The sequence below is a fragment of the Amyelois transitella genome, chromosome 8 (genome assembly GCF_032362555.1).
Source record: "Amyelois transitella isolate CPQ chromosome 8, ilAmyTran1.1, whole genome shotgun sequence".
Classification (NCBI taxonomy): Eukaryota; Metazoa; Arthropoda; class Insecta; order Lepidoptera; family Pyralidae; genus Amyelois; species Amyelois transitella.
Window position 1 is genome coordinate 10,138,662 of NC_083511.1, and position 20,422 is coordinate 10,159,083.

At 35.2% G+C, this 20,422-nt stretch overlaps 2 protein-coding genes across 3 annotated transcripts; one reads left to right on the forward strand and one right to left on the reverse strand.

Annotated features, from left to right (window-relative positions):
* Positions 1-342: 342 nt before the first annotated feature.
* LOC106135542 (sideroflexin-2) lies at positions 343-13,745 on the reverse strand. Of its 2 annotated transcripts, none has more exons than XM_013335892.2 (9): positions 13,588-13,745; positions 12,971-13,121; positions 12,310-12,480; positions 7,692-7,893; positions 6,703-6,781; positions 5,847-5,934; positions 5,104-5,229; positions 4,135-4,182; positions 343-3,740 (listed from the first exon to the last, which is right to left on the reverse strand). In XM_013335892.2, the coding sequence occupies exons 2-9, from the start codon at positions 13,117-13,119 to the stop codon at positions 3,629-3,631; spliced, it is 975 nt and encodes a 324-aa protein (XP_013191346.1). In that variant the 5' UTR covers positions 13,120-13,121; positions 13,588-13,745; the 3' UTR covers positions 343-3,628. The 2 variants fall into 2 exon arrangements, with proteins under 2 accessions (XP_013191346.1, XP_060801477.1); XM_060945494.1 differs by lacking the exon at positions 13,588-13,745 and adding an exon at positions 13,240-13,363.
* A 1,121-nt stretch (positions 13,746-14,866) lies between these two features.
* LOC106137334 (PWWP domain-containing protein 2A) lies at positions 14,867-19,750 on the forward strand. The gene is made up of 3 exons (XM_013338148.2): positions 14,867-15,053; positions 15,141-16,482; positions 16,624-19,750. Exons 1-3 carry the CDS (start codon positions 14,902-14,904, stop codon positions 16,783-16,785), a joined length of 1,656 nt encoding a protein of 551 aa, XP_013193602.1. The 5' UTR covers positions 14,867-14,901; the 3' UTR covers positions 16,786-19,750.
* The last annotated feature ends 672 nt before the right edge of the window (positions 19,751-20,422 follow it).

Sequence of the window (20,422 nt, forward strand, 5' to 3'; positions counted from 1 at the left end):
ACGGATCTCCTTATTCCTGAGTCGATCTCGCAGAGAAACACAGAGCAAAGCTCGCTGTGACCCAGAGACTATTGAAAGAGGCCCACAATTTCAAACCAGGACTCGGTACAAACTGCCTGCAGTTTGACGTCGGTCAAAGACTTTAGTCTTGAGACATTGAGGATATTCTCATCGATATCATATCGTGGCAAGTGGAAAGAGGTAGTCTCTGCCTATCCCTCCGGAAAAGAGGCGTGATTTTATGTATGTATGTATATCATAGAATGCATCTAAAGAAGACACAAAATATGTTAGTAAAAGTATAAAGATGTAATAATAAACAATATAATCATTCTAATATTTTATTGTCACTGATTATTAGAATGCAACAAACATTTGTGATAATTCACAAAACAATTTCATTCTTAAACTATTTCTACAATGCTTATGGTAAAAAAAATTAAGCATAGACAAAAACAAATATTAGATAAGCCAGTTCTGTGAAAATCTGTTTTCAAGCAAATATCATTAGTGAGAAGATCTGGCCTAAAATTAAATGGGAACAGGGTAAGACAAAGATGAATAAAAAATAAACTAAAATTTAAACTAGCTTCTGGCACTGCGTGTGGTGAAAATTGAACAAATGCGTAATATATATAATAAAAAAAATAGCATCCTGTTTTATTTAGTATAGTTATATTATATTTATATATATTTCTCATTGCTTTTTTTAAGAAAATCTGCCGCTAAATTGACCAAAAACACATAACCCAACATATAAATACATATATAAAAAAGTTGTTTTTAAAAACAGAATGACTGTTCTAAATTTAATTAATATTTGTACAATAAATCTTGCTAACAGTGCTTTGCTAAATAATGTAAGTATACTTTTACGGCACGCATTACTGCAGAAAAAAAAAACGATTTTGACTAGTTTATTCTCACACATGCATACTAATTTGATTTCAAGCAAGGTCTGTCCAAAAAAATATACATTAATATTTTAAAGGTAGCCTCACTAAAATGGATACTGAACAACTTTTCCTAGTAAACAAAGTTAAAAAACAATCTTCATTAATAGTAAATAAGATATATATTTGTTAAAAGGTTTTCTACAGGTTCACGTTTATATTTGAAGTATGGTCGTACCTTTATTTAACGATACCGTATCACCTCTATTTCGCAAGTACCACGAACTATCGTAATATCGTACCAACGTTTATATTATTTATGCTGCAATGAAAAAGTTGTTCATTATCATGGACTGTTAATTAAATTTTGTACTAAAATTATAATCAAGTAAATTCAAGAAAATTACACAATACTGCCCACAATACCATAATATTATATAATAAAAACATTTTAATTCGTATACTTTAACCAGATACCTATACACTCGTAAATTATATTGCAAGCCCTATTTAGAATCTAGAAAGTATACGACGTATTTTATATTTGCAGTCAATGTTTAAAAAAAACTGATTATAAAAATAAACATCTTTAACCAAAGGGTCATAGTTTAAGGTTAGCGAAAGAAAAATAAAGTTGATAATAAACAAATCTTTTAAATATAAAATACAGTATTGTTAGTTTACAACTGCTGCTGTTAAAAACACATATACAATCAACACGTAGGTAATGTTAAAAATATTAATATGATTTAAATTAAAATCTAAAAATAAAGTATTATTTTAAAATCACTTGGAATTCAGAGTGACAAGCGCTTTGATTTCATATTATCTTTTTTTGGAATGTCAAACGCACAAACCACGTTATATTATTACCTTAAAAAATAAACCGTGCGTGTGTTAAGCTTTCATTCCAATTTTTGTAAAACTAATCAACATTCCGACAGAAAAGCAGATCCTAAAATAATTCGTAATAGTTTAAAAAATATCATCACAAAGTACGTACTAAATAACAAAAACAAATCCCAAGATATAATGAAAAAAAAACCAAAACGAATAGTCGCCTTTTTTCTAAAATACATATAATCACCTTAAAATCGGTTAGGACATTTACTGTCAAAAACATAAAAAAAATATACATAGTGCTATGGTACCAAGTTATTTCGTCATATTATTGCTAGCGCATTTCTAGAAATAACTACTAAATTCTGCAAATATGTACATACATTTTTATAAAAGATATACTGCTGCCTATTATGGTAATACTATAGGCGTTCATGTATGTTTATACAAAAAAAAATTATAATAATATAAAAATAAATAATAATAAGATAGCTGACAGATCTTGCTAATAGCTTTAAGTCTAAGTTTGAAGTTTTATCATTTTTAATCAGTCGGCAATCAGTATTATATATTAAAATAAAATTTATATATGGAAATGCAATAGCCCAGATTGATTTTCGTCGGATCTATGTCCAAAAAGTTAAATAAGACTTTACGGTTCTGTACTGTCTGGCAAACAGGGTCAGTGGACCTCATGAGAATGTATTCCTTTAAACTTTAAATCATAAAGACACACTGAAATAATTTTTCTACATACAAACATACATACATATGATCACGTCTATATCCCTTGCGGGGTAGACAGAGCCAACAGTTTTGTAAAGACTAATAGGCCACGTTCAGCTGTTTGGCTTTAAGATAGAATTGTTAGTTGAATAGATTCAAATAGTGACAGGTTGCTAGCCCATCGCCTAAAAGAAGAATCCCAAGTTTATAAGCCTACCCCTTAGTCGCCTTTTACGACATCCATGGGAAAGAGATGGAGTGGTCATATTCTTTTTTCTATTTGTGCCGGGACCACACGGCAATAATTTTTCTATATAAACCAAGTATGCTGATATCTCTTGGATAGGCATGTAACGTCTTCGTCTTCATTGTCACTTACCATCAGGTGAGATGGAAGGCGAATGCCTGATCCAATCCTATTAATATTATAAATGCGAAAGTTTGTGTCAGGATGTCAGTATGGATGTTTGTTACTCTTTCACGCGAATACTACTAAACCGATTACGATGAAATTTGGTATGTAGGTAGCTGAATACCCAGAATAACATATAGGCTACTTTTTATCCCGGAGTTCCCGCGCGATTGATAGGGTTTCCATGCGGACGAAGTCGCGGGCGGCCTCTAGTATTGAATAAACAAAATGTCTTTACAGTAGGGTGCATAGTAAACTGACATCAGTAAGCAATTACCAGCCCGCTGACTCCTTCCACCGGATGCCGGCATTTATTTATCAGATCAAATTGACGAACGCCATTAGCTAAATATTCAATAGTCGCCATTAGTTAAATATTTAATAATAACGGATTTTTTAAATTTCGACGATTCCATTTGACAGTTGTTTCAAGATCCACTAACGCCATCTGTAGCCAAATTATTGCACTCTCATTACATTTCCCTTCGTCCTTGATTCAGACTGTTACAGGTCTTATGAAAACCGCATTCTAAACACAACCATAAATAGTAAGAACATGTTCTAAATTCACTTACTGCAAGGTACAAATTACCCTTTCTCACTTCGTCTACTTTAGTTAACCCCTCCAAAGACCATATACTTTACAAGCGTCTCTTTCACACCTTCGACAATTTGTACCGACACGAAAGAGACGGAACTATTCGCACTAATACACTCGCGTAAGACTAGTTTAGCGTATACCTACTAAGTACAATTTTTACAATCCCTTGTTGAAGTAAACGTATTTCGGCGGATTGCCGCCCGTGTTTCTCACTATTTGTTCGTAATTTTCCTTTTCAAATCGTTTGATTGTGTCTATTGATAGTTTGCTGAAAATTAAAGAAAAAAAATACATATTTTTTTTATTGTCTCTCTGGTGTAAATTATTGTATAGGCAATCACAATTGACAATAAAATATACTCTAAAAATAATTTTGATCAATTTTGAAAGTCCAATTGCCTAAATAGGTAATAATTATTAATTATCTAATAATTATTATCTTATTAAAATTACTTAGGGTTAGCATTTTTTTCACAAATAATTTTTTTTATGCAAATAAAGCTTCTATAAAACTAAATATTCTATTTTTGTGGCTACATACATACAAACATATCACCACGTCTATATCCCTTGCGGGGTAGACAGAGCCAACAGTCTTGTAAAGACCTAAAGTGTGCCTTAAATATATATTTACTTTTAATTAAGAAAACAAAATTTCTTACCATCTTTGTGGAAACAGCGCGCATCCCGTCGGCACCATGACAATTAGGCTGTAACAAACAAAATAAATACATTAACATGCCTATATGAAAATTAAGAGTTAAATCACATAAATAGCTCGATGCTAAAGCCATGTTTTCAACGGCCTTTAAATTAGACGTAGTAAGAGAAAAATATCATCTAAAGCTTGTGGAACACAGGTTCCAATCCTACCTCGGCCATATATCAATCACTCTTTTTTGAGTTGTGTAATTACATTAGTTTCAGTTCTAACCGATGTTCATACGGTGCGTGAAAACATCGTGATGAAACCTGCACATTGAGATTACTGAATGTGCAACCATGATCCAATATGAGTTAAGGTTCCCCTGCAAACGTTGCGAAGATCAGGAGTCGCTCCATCTAAAAACCTGACTCACCCAATCCGGGATCCATTGTCAAGGGTGATTGCGGTGATCATCCACTGTAGGTACCCAATGGGACTTTGTAAGTAAAACTAGGCAAATAATGCGCATGGGACACAGGTTCAAATCCTACCTCAGCCATATATCACTACAATATATACTACTATAGGTACCTAGGATGGGACTTTGTAAGTAAAACTAGTTAAACCTGCTCTTACCCCGGGCTCCTATCCAGAGTGGTGAGGATGTAATCAAAAACTAACGCTTGGAGGAAAAAGTCCCACAAAAGATATACTCACAAAAGTCTCACAAAAGTTATACTCATAAAAGTCCCACAAAAGATATACTCACAAAAGTCCCACAAAAGATATATGTACTCACAAAAGTCCCACAAAAGATATACTCACAAAAGTCCCACAAAAGATATACTCACAAAAGTCCCACAAAAGATATACTCACAAAAGTCCCACAAAAGATATACTCACAAAAGTCCCACAAAAGATATACTCACAAAAGTCCCACAAAAGATATAGGTACTCACAAAAGTCCCACAAAAGATATACTCACAAAAGTCCCACAACAGCGGTTTGAATCCCGGCGTGCGCCCACTGAATCCTGCGCATCCACGCTCGCTTCTCGAGGCGCTCCATTATCACTGGCAGCAAAAGCATTCCAGGGGAACACATCGCTATCCTAAGGGAACATTTTAATTAGTTCACTATATGAATACGAACTTCTACTCCGACAGTCGTGTCGTTTTTAAGAATAGAACCACTCCATGGATGTCGTAAACGGCGACTAAGCGATAGGCTTATAAACGGGATTTCCCCCTGTCACTATTTGAATCCTGATAACATTATAAAGCCATACAGCTGACTTTGGCCTTTCAGTCATTTCAAAACTGTTTGCACTGTCTACCCCGCAAGGGATATAGACGTGGCTAAATGTATGTATGTATGTACCTACTGGTGGAAAAATAAAAAAAAAAGTGCGTTAAACTGAAGTTTACGATACGATACTATATTAGCAAGCAAGTACCAACTATTCTGCATTTTCGGAATAATTTTGACGTGTTGTTTTGACCTTTGAATATGATCAGTAGCGAGTACAAAAACCCCAATTTTTTACTGTATTCATAATATAAATTAATAGTGTAAGTACGTATGCTAAAAAGGAGGTTCCCACAACCTGATCTAATGTTACTTATTTAAGTTACCACCCAATATTTTTTTATATACATATATATCAACTAATCACGTCTTCAGTAATCACAGATAGGTAATCAGGCGAGGGTGTAGTTAAATATTTACCTGGATGTGACCACTTGAGATATCCCTTTGATAGGCGCTACTTGGGACTTACCAATTATTTTACCATTCTCATCCGTCACGTCGAGACCTGGAATTAATAAATATTGTCTATATCCTTTGCGGGGTAGACAGAGCCAACAGTCTTGAATAAACCGAATGCCCACGTTCAGCTATTTGGCTTAATGATAGAATTGAGATTCAAGTAGTGACAGGTTGCTAGCCCATCGCCTAAAATAGAATCCCAAGTTTGTAAGCCTATGGAAAGAGATGGAGTGGTCCTATTCTTTTTTGTATTGGTGCCGGGAACCACACGGCACCATTACAAGACTTTGTACATTTATCTCGCCCTTAACATCAATCTTTATTGTTAGGTCATAATTAGTTATCTATATTACACAGATAATTATCAATAACATTTTGATAACTGTAATACTTTTGTAAACATTACATTAACTATGTCAAATTCAAAGGTTAACATACCTCCGTATCTTTTTATAGCTCAATATTTTATTATGTTTATTTTTAATACTTAAACAAAATGGTTCTTGTAAATAACATGAAACAGTATGATTTTTTTTATTACGCATTTAATTTCAATCAGTCTGATGGTAAACAACATAAGATCTAAGATTGTACTAGCTTCCTATGTCACAGACAAGCGAACACCACATTATATTAATAATAAAAATAACAATCTAATTCTATCATTAAGCCAAATAGCTGAACGTGGCATATCAGTCTTTTCAAGACAGTTTACTCTGTCTACCCCACAAGGGATATAGACGTGAGCATATGTATGAATGTATGTATTAAAATAACGGTAGTACTGTTATGAAAAACCTCACAAGCCACCCACCTAATAATATTTCGTTCTGCCTCATCAAAGGAATGTTTACCCAGTTGGCAGCGGCGACAGCCACGAACGGAACGAACCTCTGTAAACAACGATCGATGTGAAACAACTGCGCATACGCAATGTAAACAAAACAAAAAGAATAAAAGTCAATGGCGGGTGGTGTATAATACTATTGGGAAAAGTATCGTTACCTACCCGATTTTTCTTCACAAAATTATTTTAAAACTTAACGACTACAAAGAAGATTTTCGGGCCACTTAGAACTTCCAAATTCTTGCCGCTAGTCCAAGGACTAGGAGGACCTCTCAAAAGTGGAATCCAGCGTGCGCCTTTAACCTTAACCTGCCTGGATTGAATAATCAGGTTCAACACGAAGGGACTGACTGTCGCAAACTATACAGTTCCCATATTGCCCGAATGTGCAGGTTTCCTGACCATGTTTTCCCTCGCCGTAAGTGCATCGGTTAGCACTCAAACTAATGTTCGTAGTACAGAAAAAAAGACATTAGTCTTATGCTTTACGCTTCGAGTACCATCTTCCACCACCGATCTCCATATATCTCATCTAGATATTTATTTATTAACATATTTATGTTCATAAATGAAAAAGTAAAAACAGAACTGAAACTAATGAGAAATTTAGTACAAGGGTACTAATTATTACAACAAATATACTCACCGATGCCGTGTGGTTCCCGGCACCAATACAAAAAAGAATAGGACCACTCCATCTGTTTCCCATGGACGACATCCATGGGAAACAGATGGAGTGGTCCTATTATATATAAAAGGCGACTAAGGGATAGGCTTACAAACTTAGGATTATTTTTTAGGCGATGGGCCAGCAACCTGTCACTAGTTGAATCTCAATTCTATCATTTAGCCAAATAGCTGAACGTGGACATTTAGTCTTTCAAGACTGTTGACTCTGTCTACCCCGCAAGGGATATAGACGTGACCAAATGTATGTATGTATGTAATATACTCACAGCAAATATGGGATTCTTCGCTCGCTTCTGCACTACAAATTTGAACGTCAACGCCGTCGCTAAAGCCGCGGATGTGGCCGACACGTACGCCATGCCCATCTGCGTCGTCGTTAAAGGCGAATTGGCGTTTCTGTTCGTGTAGTTGACTAGCGCGTTGAACGACTGGTTCACCCATTGCCAGAATACTACCGCTTTGGCTGTTCTGAGACAAAAAAAATGGCACGTAAACAAAAGAAAAAAGTAATTCTGTAGTCTTTGCGAATGTGAAAGCTTTCCTCCAATGAATGCATTAGTCCCGGTTGCGTCTGCGGCGACAACTCTAACGTCACACGCCACTAACCAATCAGAGGGAAGAATGCGATGCGCTCAGCCAATGAAAGCGAAGATACCAAAGTTTAACTAAGGGATAGGCTTACAAACTTGGGATTCTTTTTTAAAGGCGATGGGCTAGCAATCTGTCACTGTTTGAATCTCAATTCTATCATTAAGCCAAATAGCTGAGCGTGGCCTATCAGTATTTTCCAGACTGTTGGCTCTGTCTACCCCGCAAGGGATATAGACGTGACCATATGTATGTATGTATGTATGTATGTATACCAGAGTTTTCACGAATTGAAGCATATATACAACCTCTGAGTAAAAATCGTCTGACATGCGGTTCCCCAGACATCACATCCTAGTCTGGCGAAAGAAACATCACACCCGCTACACGTCTTCCCTGGGAACGTATACACCTATAGCCACGAATCAGGGTTGGTAAGTTAATTAAACGATGATAGTCCAAAAGTTGGCTCTGTCTGCCCCGCAAGGGATATAGACGTCATTATATGTATGTATGTATGTATGATGGCAACATCTCTAAAGAGTCTATGTCCTTTCCCATTTATAATTTACTTTCCCGAGATGTTACCTGTCTCTAACTACCACGAAAATCAGTTCAGTAGTAAAGGCTTAGACGAACTTTAAATCACAAGCCAAATTTTCTTAGCAATAAAATTAAGATCAATTTTTCAAAGATATCTGAAGAAAATTTTAAATAGGAATTGTAGTGAGTAATTAACTCGACTGCTCTAAGTCTACACGTCATCGTCATCAAAACAGTTGCCAAAACCATTTTCTATTTAGTGTTAGCAACAGTTGAAAATTAGTAAAACTAACTCATTAGATAATGTTGGACTTTGTACACTCAAAACTCAAAACTTGTTATAAGTATTTTGTTAAATATATTTTATTGTGTCGTGTGCCGTGTGATTCCCGGCACCAATACAAAAAAGAATAGGACCACTCCATCTCTTTCCCACGGATGTCGTAAAAGGCGACTAAGGGATAGGCTTATAAACTTGGGATATTTTTTAGGCGATGGGCTAGCAACCTGTCACTATTTGAATCTCAATTCTATCATTAAGCCAAATAGCTGAACGTGGCCATTCAGTCTATTCGAGACTGTTGGCTCTGTCTACCCCGCAAGGGATATAGACGTGACCATATGTATGTATATTTTATATACTGGTATGACGGTCTGTTCTTAAAAGACATAGACGAAGCCGCTATTGACCCCAAAAAATTATGTTCTCCTTTATTCCTATCAGCGACCATGTATATTTTCGGAGTTATATATGTGTTCAATTTACAGGGAAACTTGATCACCCTGTAGTTAAATTTGTTTAAACAAGGAGCCAGTACTTGTCTGATAATATAGACGGAGGCAGTTTATTCCACACGTTAGCTACTCAAACCAAGAGGAACTATCCAAGCGTTTAGTTCGACTATTTGGTACAAGCCGTGCCCGCGACTTCGTCCGCGTGGAATAGTTATTTTGGGCATCATTAAAGCCCTCACTAACTAATTTTACCAGTTTTTTTTTTTTCAAATTTTCCATTATTTCTTTGCTCCTTATAGTTGCAGCGTGATGTTATATAGCCTAAAGCCTTCCTCGATTAATGGTATATTCAACGCAAAAATATTTTTTCAATTCGAACCCGTAGTACCTGAGATTAGCGCGTTCAAACAAACAAACAAACTCTTCAGCTTTATAATATTAGTATAGATTTCAACCACAAAAGGGTGAAATTTCTGCCTGCGTCTCGTAGTCCGATGAAGGATTAGTGGAGGTTCTATCAGCTCAAAGCGTGCCTTTGCACATTAGTTTGATTGCTAACCGATGGTTTTACGGTGAAGGAACATCGTGATGAAGAAACCTGCACATTGAGACGAATACATGTGTAACCTTGATCCAATACGGGGTTGATTTCTCTTTAAAGATTGCGGAGATCAGACAGGAGTCGCTTTTTGTAAAAACTGACTTATCCAATTCAGAATCGTGGTCACAGGCGGACCCTGGGTTCCTGCCCAGAAAGGTCGCAACCGGACCTAACGCTAGAAGGATAATGAATGAAGATTGTTATAAAAAAAAAGAAAGAATTTAGTCTCGTTTAAAATTAATTTAAAATTAGATTTATGATTCATTTTGAATGAGTAATAGGCGTGCATCTAATTTTATAGTGTATATTTATAGAAGTACAATACAGTATGTACAGATTACGTATTTATGGACACTTGGCAACTATCATGTAGGTCTCAAAATAATCGTGCCATCATAATTGGTTTTATTCATCCATGTAATTAAATTTTATGAAAGCTATACTGTATTTGAATGATATATTTTACTGAAACATTTATTAAAAACCTTGTATGGTATATATAAATAAAAATTAGAAGTGATTGTTGAATAAATAAATAATAGAAAATAAATCTTTTAAAATTTGTGCCGTGTGGTTCCCTGCACGAATACAAAAAAGAATAGGACCACTCCATCTCTTTCCCATGGATGTCGTAAAAGGCGTCTAAGGGATAGGCTTACAAACTTGGGGTTCTTTTTTAGGCGATGGGCTAGCATCCTGTCACTATTTGAATCTCAATTCTATCATAAAGCCAAATAGCTGAACGTGGCCATTCAGTCTTTTCAAGACTATTGGCTCTGTCTACCCCGCCAGGGATATAGACGTGACAATATGTACGTATGTATGCTTTAAAAATTTGTAACAATTTTTTATGAGGTTTTATTTAAAAACAATGACGATAACTATTTTTAAACCCATGTCGTTAAAATGTAAACTTAGCGAATATTATAAAGTCAATGTGTACTGTTTCCATAAAAAAAAAAATGCTACTGTCAAAGGTAAGTAAGTTAGCGAATGCTTTATTGTTCACTAAAGGAGTACATTACAAATATAAAACACTAGTACAGTACAAAGGCGGGCTTATTCCTACCTAAGTGGGATCTCTTCAAGCCAACCTAGTGTGGCACCGCGCAAAAGCTAGATACATACACATACTTACATATAGTATATTTTCTCACACGTGTTTATTAATGTATCTACTATTTACACTTTATCTGAGCGCGAAAATATAGAATTTCCATCAATCGTTTCATTCAATTATGATCTTTATGCGTATGCGCCATTAAAACATATTGTTTATGCTCATGATTGGCGTGTATTTATTTACTTCACGACCTTGTTATGTTAGATCTGCTTTACCTGTTTCTAGTTGTTGACCTTGACTTGCCGATTATATTCACAAAATATAAACATACATACTATGATACGTCTATATCCCTTGCGGGGTAGACAGAGCTAACAGTCGTGAAAGTACTGATGAGCCACGTTCAGCTGTTAAGCTTAATGATGGAATTGAGATTCAAATAGTTACAGGTTGCTAGCCCATCGCCTAAAAGATTTTTTTTATTCTTTTTTTATTGCGTGATTATCTATCGCTGTTTTGCTTTTGACGGCCTTTGTGGCGCAGCGGTAGTACACTTGTCTGTGGACACCGGAGGTCCCAGGTTCGAATCCCGGCCAGGGCATGATGAGAAGCAGAGATGTTTATCTATATAAGCATTTATTATAAAAAAAGTATCGTTGAGTTAGTATCTCGTAACACAAGTTTCGAACTTACTTCGAGGCTATCTCAATATGAGTAATTTGTCCCGTATTTATTTATTTATTTTTATTATGACGTGAAACGGGACAGCGATAGTTCATCGCGCGATAAAAACGGCGTCGCGCGTGCCATGCTACGAGGACTAGTACCTACGAAGGGCAGGAAGAAGTCAAATGATATGATGCGACTGATAGATACATCATGACCCTAATTTTAGCATAATCATATCTAATTATTTTTTTTGGTATGAGTTTCATAAATTTTAATAGCATAATGAAGTTATATTTTTAACCTTGTGCAAGTTTCCATGCTAATTGAAAAGGAAGTGAAGAAAAAAAAGCGGCCTTTCAGTTATTTTAATACCATGGGCACTGTCTTCCCCAAAAGGGGCAATGACGTGATAATATATATATACATACATACATACATACATATGGTCACGTCTATATCCCTTGCGGGGTAGACAGAGCCAACAGTCTTGAAAAGACTGAATGGCCACGTTCAGCTGTTTGGCTTTATGATGGAATTGAGATTCAAATAGTGACAGGATGCTAGCCCATCGCCTAAAAGAGGAATCCCAAGTTTATAAGCCTATCCCTTAGTCGCCTTTTACGACATCCATGGGAAAGACAAGGAGTGGTTCTATTCTATATTCCATATATAAAAATTCTCTTACTTATACCACTGCAACATAGCTCCAGTGATGATACACCCTCCGGGCATCTGAAATGACATCCTGCCGAACACATTCTGTAATTCTCCGCTGTCCGGGTGGAAGGCAGACTCGTACAGCTGTTTGGCCCGAATTACTTTCTTTAACGGCGTGCCGCTCGGTTCCTTGCCTGCTCTGAAAATTATTGTTTTGTTAAAAAAAATGTAAAAATTTTTTTGTTCCAAAATTTTATTCACTCCAAAAGAAGCATTACGAAAAGAGCTATAAGAATATATATATATATTTTTGTATCAATTTTTTTTGGGACATTTACTCTATAGATGAAGCCCAGTTTAATCTGATCATCACATCATAGAGAAGGCATTTGACAAATTACTCATTCTATTATTCCACTTTTACAATTCATACATACATACAGAAAATCATGCCTTTTGCCCGTAGGGGTAGGCAGAGACTACATCTTTCTACTTGCCACAATCTCTGCATACTTTTTTTTTTCATCCACATTCATAACTCTCATCATGCAAGCTTGGCAGTATGGGTGCTCTTGACCTGAACTTTTGCCAGGATATCCTTAATTTGATCAAGCTACGTTCTTCCAGGCCTTCACACTCGTACCTTTCACAATTCATAATGACAAAAAAATACAATATTAATAACATACTTGTATTGATTATAAAGCTCCTTAGCTTCCAACAATTCTTTCTCAGAGGCCAGAGACAAGAGTGGGTTAGAGATGAAGGCAAAATGCCTAAACCTGCCATAGAAGCTACTCTGGTCCCATAATGGTTGAGTGATATCGATCCTGGACATGGCTGAGGGATAAATAATTAATATTTGAAGGGACTATTACAAAACAAACAAAGTTAAAAAAAGTATCTATAAATATGACTATATGAAAAAAAGATTGAAGTGATTTTATTCTAATAATACCTATATGCCTTGTTTTATTTTTTTAAGCTTTATTTTAAATGTATTTTAAAGTAATCTTCCTTTGAAACTTTAGCTCGGGTGCAGTCTGCCGGCCGGAATAAATATTGTAACTTTGAGGTAACGATATTTGGAAATTTAATAACCAAATCAAATTAATTGTCGTAATTCATTACGATAACGGAATTGTTTTAAAGTATTTTTAGAACACTTTCGCACACCGTTGAAATATTTCAAGGCTGCGAAACAAGTAAATTTTGAGCATAAATTAACCACTGCGGCCGCGCTAGATTATGTAAGTAATGCAAAATAAATTTGCCCTTAATTGCATTAGCTTGGTTATAAACTTACTGTATGTAATGTTTGGTACTATAGAATAAAACTTTAAATTTCGTTTAAACTATTGTTAAAAATTTAAATAAATGTACACAGACAGAGAACCACAGAATGCACAGAACGCCTCAATCAATCACAGCACAGACACTTGGCAATCTTGGCATTGGATTGGATCTCTGCATTGGATTGGCATTCTTTTTTGTCATTGTCAAATCAAAATTAGACTTCTGACAGACTGTCAGTGTCAAGTTTCCCAAGTTTCAACTCTTACTATTAGCTAGCTACTCACTATAGGTACACGCCGCAGCAACTTGTGTGGCCAGCGTTTCAAGGCCAATCCGCACACAATAGGCCCTAATATTATGTATAAGCAGTGCCTGCCTACACGTGTCATAACTGATATTGTTGCAATTAATGATATTCTGTGGGTTGTAAAATAGCTTACATTTTGTACGAAGCTATCGGAGTAAAGATAGTGTCGAACAAAATTTTACTGATCGGCACGTGCCTTACTGTTACTCATGTCTCTTTTTTTGTCATTAAAAATCTCTGTTGCAAAACTTTTATAATTTTACGTAGATAGGTAGGTACATAAAACATATTCAGTCAGTTTGTAGCGGGAGCGATGATTCGGGCTCGACCGTCTCCAAAGGGAAGATTTTCCGCCAGGCTAGGTGTGATGCCTGGGAAGCCGCCCCGGGGTTCAGACGATGTTGAGTCGGAACTTGTATTTATGCTCCAATCCGTGAAATCTTTGTAATCACGATTTTAACTCTTCGTTGCTATAAATTGGCTGTGCGCGTCATTTTTTGAAAGGCACATGATTTTAGTTATAATCGCTAATGCTCGTAGATAAGCAAATGATTTTTTTAATCTCGGTGTTATATGTATGTTTTCTAACATTACCAATTGGGATTTCTTACGCAGGGACAATGTTAACGCATTTATCTAACAGGTATTGGTGTGCGGTGCAGCTGGATTCTTTATGCTATCGGAAAAGAATATACAAACATATCATCACGTCTAAATCCCTTCCGGGGTAGATAGAGCCAATCGTCTTGAGAAGGGTTCAGCTAAATGGCTAAATGATGGAATTGTGATACACGCCAATAATTTTATTTTATACTTACAAACAGAAGTACAGTAACTTATTGGCGTATGTTAATTATTGCAAGTAGCAGAAAAAACGGGATTATTGCATATTATGTTTTTAATTGGTAGCGCAGCGACAGGTTTTAAGGACAGATTGCAACGTGAGTAAAATGACTATGTCATATTCATCCATAGACAATGGATAATAAAGTAGAGTTTATGATTTTTACTTAAAATATGGCGGCTGTCTCTGAAACAGCCGATATGACGATTCAGAAGAATTCACAGATTTTAGTAAATGTGGAAGAGGCATTAGCAGATTTAATTGTGGTCTCTTATTGTAGTGAAAACAAAAAATTCCAAGGAATACTCTTGGATTCCCAGAAAGGGTAGGTTTCGTTCTTTTCTTATCCAATTCGATATCGATTAATGCTTGGAACTTGTTATTTTTAAGTGTATTCTTTCGTAATTTTCAGTAATTTACCTTTTGGAGTATACAGTTTACATCCGGCATTTAGTAAAAAACCAGAAACTGCCAATAGTGACAATGATAAGCTACATTCCGTTAGTCAAAGGTTCACGTACCAAGAACCAAGTTATGCTAGTGAGATCACACAGAAGTCAAAAAAACCTGGTCCCAAGGCCAAAGCACAGAGACAGAAGATGACAGTAAGGTTAAGACCCCGCAAGGTTTTGTGTTCTAATTGCAAAGGGATTTGCAATGATAACAGTGAAAATGTGGACGTGTCTAGAAAACGCAAATTAGATTCAGATGACGACACCGCTCGTGAAGCCTCTGAGTCATCTTCTGTGGAAAAGAAATTCCTAATGGGCAGCATGCTGATACCTAAACTATCGAGGCTTCACCCTCATGAAATAACCAGTGCCATAAAAGGCTCTAAAACTAATAAGGCTAGTGAAAAATCAATAAGTAAAAGTAAAGGGGATAAATGTAATGTCAATGAAAAGACAACTCAGGAACTTGCATTTGTTGGTGTACCAGAGAGTGACATATCTGATAAAGAAATGAAAGATGAGAATGAGAACGGCACTGATGTATCATTTAGTTCCATGTTTCCTAGTGCTCGTAGACTAAAAATTTGTTTTGGAGAAGGAGAAGGCACTGTGGTTAAAATACCTCCTCCTTCTGGAGACTTTAATGAAGACTCTGGTGTATCATGTGATATGTCTAAACCCCCAAAACCAGACTTGAAAGCAGCTAAAAAAGCAATGAAAAGAGCTAAAAGACAAGCAAAGAAAAGTGCAGATAAAACTGGTACAGACAGTTATACTCAATCACCCAAACATATAGGAGCTTTATCACCTCGAAATAATATGTCAAACAACCAGCCAATTCTAGATCCTTTAGAAAAGAAACATAAGCACAAAGTTAAGCACAAAAAGAAGTATAAAGCACAAAAGAAACGAGATGAAAACACAAGTAAAAGTAATGAGGAGACTGTGAATTATTTTAGTGATATTAAAGATAATTGCTTCGATCAGAAGATGTCTATAAGTTTGAGGAGGTTAAGTAGCAATTCATACGAGCAGCAAGAGGAAGCTGAGAGTGATTCAGAAGACTGGGAAGGAGAGGTTGTGCCGGATTTTCCCGAGACTGCGGCGGAGAGTAGCGGTGGGAAGTTGATAAGAGTAGCACCGGGAGATATTGTCTGGGGCAAGGTAACTGGTTTCCCTTGGTGGCCCGGAAGAGTGCTAAGTGTTACTGCTGCATCAAAAGCGCATGTTGCGTGGTACGCATCTACAACTTCCTCATTGATGCCATGTGACAGTTTGAGCCCATTTTTAGAAGACTATAAGGTAAATTTTATTACTATTATTTTCTTAGTTCTAATCCCTATTTCCCTTTCTTTATTGTGAGAAAAAAGAAATTGTTTTTATTAAGAAACTTAAAACCATTTACATTGAGGAGAAAGTAAATTTTGTCACATATCCTTTCAGATACGCTTTAACAAGAAAAAGAGGGGTCCATACAAGGAAGCTGTAAGACTAGCAACAATTGAGGCTAAGAGGATAGAATCTCACACCGGTGATCCGCTGGCTAGTCCAACGCACCCAAATCTGTCCACAATGTCTCCACGTCCCATTGATGTGTTCTCATAAAGTAATCTAGTAGGTTTACAAACCGAATTTCAAATACATGTGATATTATAAGGGTTTGTGTACATTTTTGATCAGGGCAGCACTGAACTATTCATTCTGTTACAAATTTCATTTGTTGAAGACATAAATCCTACTATACTTTCTTCATTTTTAAGTTTCTGTCCAACATATTTTGGCATTAACAATCCTGTGGGACTATTGAACCATGACAAAGCATGTCTTATTTTCTGTCACTTTCTACCTTATTTGTTGACCACAGAGTTAGAGGTTCTCCCATACTGGGCGTCTTTCGAGTGTGTTTGTCAAGCTAGCGCCTACCTATATGACGCACACACTGTTAGGCCGCCGCTAAGTAGGCGCTCGAAAGACGCCCAGTTTGGGGGGAAGATAAGACATGATATGCCTTGTCAAAAATCGTGAATAATCCCGCATAGCTATCTTGGCGTTACATACACCCAGATTTAGGTATGTAACAATTTTATGACTAAATTAAAAATGATAGTTTACTTAATTTTTTTCCTCGTATTGGAATGGTGCTGCCCTGTTATTATGTGGTGTGATTTAAAATATCAAAAAAAGCAAATGTTAATGTGGCCTATTCTTTCCTGCCATATTTTTGGTAAACATTAGAATGGCGCTGTTGAAATGACATATCTTAGACAAACATTTAGATCTTGGTTTACACTGTATTTTTGTAATATTATTATTGTGATTTGTAATTTAGGTTTTGGTTTAATTATTGGCGAATTCACTGTTAGAAAAAGATACTAAAAACTTTTATGTCATTCACAAAATAATGAAATAGAATTTATATGTTTTTATTTCAGAACAATTTTGTCTCTCATTGTCATTCTAATGTGGACCAATATTGAGTTATCAGCATATTCTAAAAATTTTTGTAGCTATTAATCTTATCTTATATTAATGGCTGGGTGTCCTTTATACTTTTCAATTGTTATATGTTATTACTTATATCACAGTCCCTTACAGGGTAGACCGAGCCAACAGTCTCGAAAAGACTGAAACGCCACATTAAGCCTATGTGTTCGTGCAATAAAAATCAGTTGTGGGTTAAATAAGCTTAAAAATTCTCTTCCTAACATTCATAATCAATTGATTGGTCAACAATTGGTCATACATTACACAAGTTTATTACTTACAGTAAAAAAAAATGTATCCATACAATGGATGGATAAAAAAATCCTGCCTTTTGAACTTGAACACTGTCATCAAATTAAGTACCTAAATTGAGCAAGTTACGAGTATTAATGTGCATTCACACATGCCTGGCGATTTTTAATTCACTGCCTGACTAAAACTTTACAAAACTATCGCTGTTTCGCTTTTTACGTGAAACGGGACGGCGGCGATAGCTTTTCGCGCGTGTCAAGCTACTGGGGCTGAATTGGGAAAGTTCAGTGAACCTAACCCATGCTAGAAAAGGATTTTATTTACACATGTATACAGTTGCCTGAACGAGCAGATATCCCCACGATGTTTCTCCTTATCATGAGAGCATGATAGTTTGCTTTATATATTTATAACTTTACTGTTTTGTCTTTAAATCAATGGGTTTACCATTCCTTTTATATAGTATAATATAATGCTCTCGGTATTGAATTTGAAAACTGATAAATATTAGAATTTTTTCTTACTTTCAAATGTTTTTACAAATGACTTTATTTACAGTATTAAAATTAGTGGTTGCTTTTTTAAAAATATTACATATCTGAATTACTTTGTTTGTTTGAAAACACACTTGATTAGTGCATAAAAAATAATATTTTTTGGAGCATAAACAAAAAATTTAAAAGTAGTTTTCGAAAATATTGTGCTTAAATTCGAAACCAAGAGATTGAAATCATTGTTTTTTTTAATTGTTATTTATTTTTAAGGACTACAAATATTTCTATTTTTATATCCCAAATTATTCACTACTCTATTATGTATGATATTTTGTTGATTGATCTTAATTTTTGTGTCACAGACATTTGTTTAATAGATGTTATTTTTGTATCTTTATTTTTAGCATGGTATATTGTTTCATCTTTATTGTTTATTTTCAAAATTACTCATTTATCCAAAAGTTGACTGTTGACAATATGTTTCAAGTTAACAGTTTGAACATGAACGTTAGTTGAAACATACAAGCTAGGAGCTGACTCCTAATCTATAATTTCGGATTGAAAAATTACCTGTTTTCGTTTTGCCTTCGTTTGTTCCTCATTTGTGTACTCACAAAGAGATGGAGGAATACGAAAAAAAATTAAAGATCTATTTTTAAATTTTGCAATAGGGAGTGTGGCTTCCTATATGAATAGATTTTTCATCTCCATGACCACTTGGATATTTACTGTGGTTTAGTTTACAAATTCTAGATTGTATAAATGCTAACTCAAAGAATTTACTCTTTCAATGTTTCATTGGGCTAGGTAACTTATTCTATATCGATATTACATTAAACATTTTGTTTACAGATTTACATTTCAAATGCTAGATTATACGAACTCGGTGGCTCATCATTGCGAGATTCTGGACTTGATGTTGCCACTAATATCAATTTTTCATTTACAAAGTACATTAATATTAATTTTACTCCCAAAATTATATTTTTATATTTATATACTCGGTTCATAAAGTAATTCTGCGAAGACAAATATACTTATTAGGCCTACTAAAATATCTCGGTATCAAGACTAGTAACATAAACTAGGGTTTCAGAGTCTATAATTTTCATTACCTTCTTATTATTGTTTTTTTGATACTTTAAAATGAGGCAATGCAAAGTTCGTGTCATCTAGCTGTAATAGAAGAAATAAATTTTGCCAAAGACTTATGATCTTTGTCCTTAAATTATTTAGATGTTCATTGCATATTAAAATGTGGTACCTTCTATCGTAAGTAGTTTTCTGCAATGTATCTATATAATGTTACAGGAACTGTATATTTTTCAATAGAAATAAGTCTCAAGAAATACTGTTTTTTTATTTGGTAGCATATGCGAATGCGACTAATTTTGACCATGGTTATTTAATCATTCATACAAATTGTCATCAAAATCGGTCAAGCGGCGGATATCATTGAACTCGTCATCAAAAACCTCCCTCTTAAGGGTTCTTAAAGTTTTGTGTTTGGTTCTCAGTGCGGACAAATAGTCATTATGCTTGATCTCACGGCAAGCCTGTCTGTGATGTGTCAGGTAACAAAACAAAACTTATGTAGTCATAGTGCGAGTGGTCTGTGCTGAAACCCCTTATGCCATCATCCTCTACGTCACGCTATTTTATTTGGACTCTGACTTCGATCACCGGCGTTCAATCTTATAAAAGTTTTCTTTCTTTCTTTTCTATATTATGGCTTCCACCGGACTTTCGGTGATTCTGCCGGTTTGAAGAGACACGAAGTTACAAAATTGGGCGGTATAAAATCTGAAAGAAGGTTAACAAATGTACAAACACAACAAGTAGGTATTGTTAGTAAAAGTGAAGAAAAATTAATGATTATAATGTGTAGTGAGTGTGTAAGGTATACAAGTTATGCAAAACAAGGCTTAAAACAAAACTTATAAAAGTTATAAAGGGTGGCAACTGTGGCCGGTTATATTTTTGCCTATTTCGATTTAAAAACTTTTTGACAG

What these genes read in the sequence shown, in the direction of transcription:
- LOC106135542 (XM_013335892.2), bottom strand. Translation starts at nt 13,119, where the DNA reads ATGTCCAGGATCGATATCACTCAACCATTATGGGACCAGAGTAGCTTC. An exon ending in GAGCTTTATAATCAATACAA is followed by an intron (nt 12,481 to 12,970) that starts GTATGTTATTAA and finishes AATAATTTTCAG; the next exon opens with AGCAGGCAAGGAACCGAGCG. An exon ending in GCTATGTTGCAGTGGTATAA is followed by an intron (nt 7,894 to 12,309) that starts GTAAGAGAATTT and finishes TTTTTGTCTCAG; the next exon opens with AACAGCCAAAGCGGTAGTAT.
- LOC106137334 (XM_013338148.2), top strand. Translation starts at nt 14,902, where the DNA reads ATGGCGGCTGTCTCTGAAACAGCCGATATGACGATTCAGAAGAATTCA. An exon ending in CTCTTGGATTCCCAGAAAGG is followed by an intron (nt 15,054 to 15,140) that starts GTAGGTTTCGTT and finishes CGTAATTTTCAG; the next exon opens with TAATTTACCTTTTGGAGTAT. An exon ending in CATTTTTAGAAGACTATAAG is followed by an intron (nt 16,483 to 16,623) that starts GTAAATTTTATT and finishes ATATCCTTTCAG; the next exon opens with ATACGCTTTAACAAGAAAAA.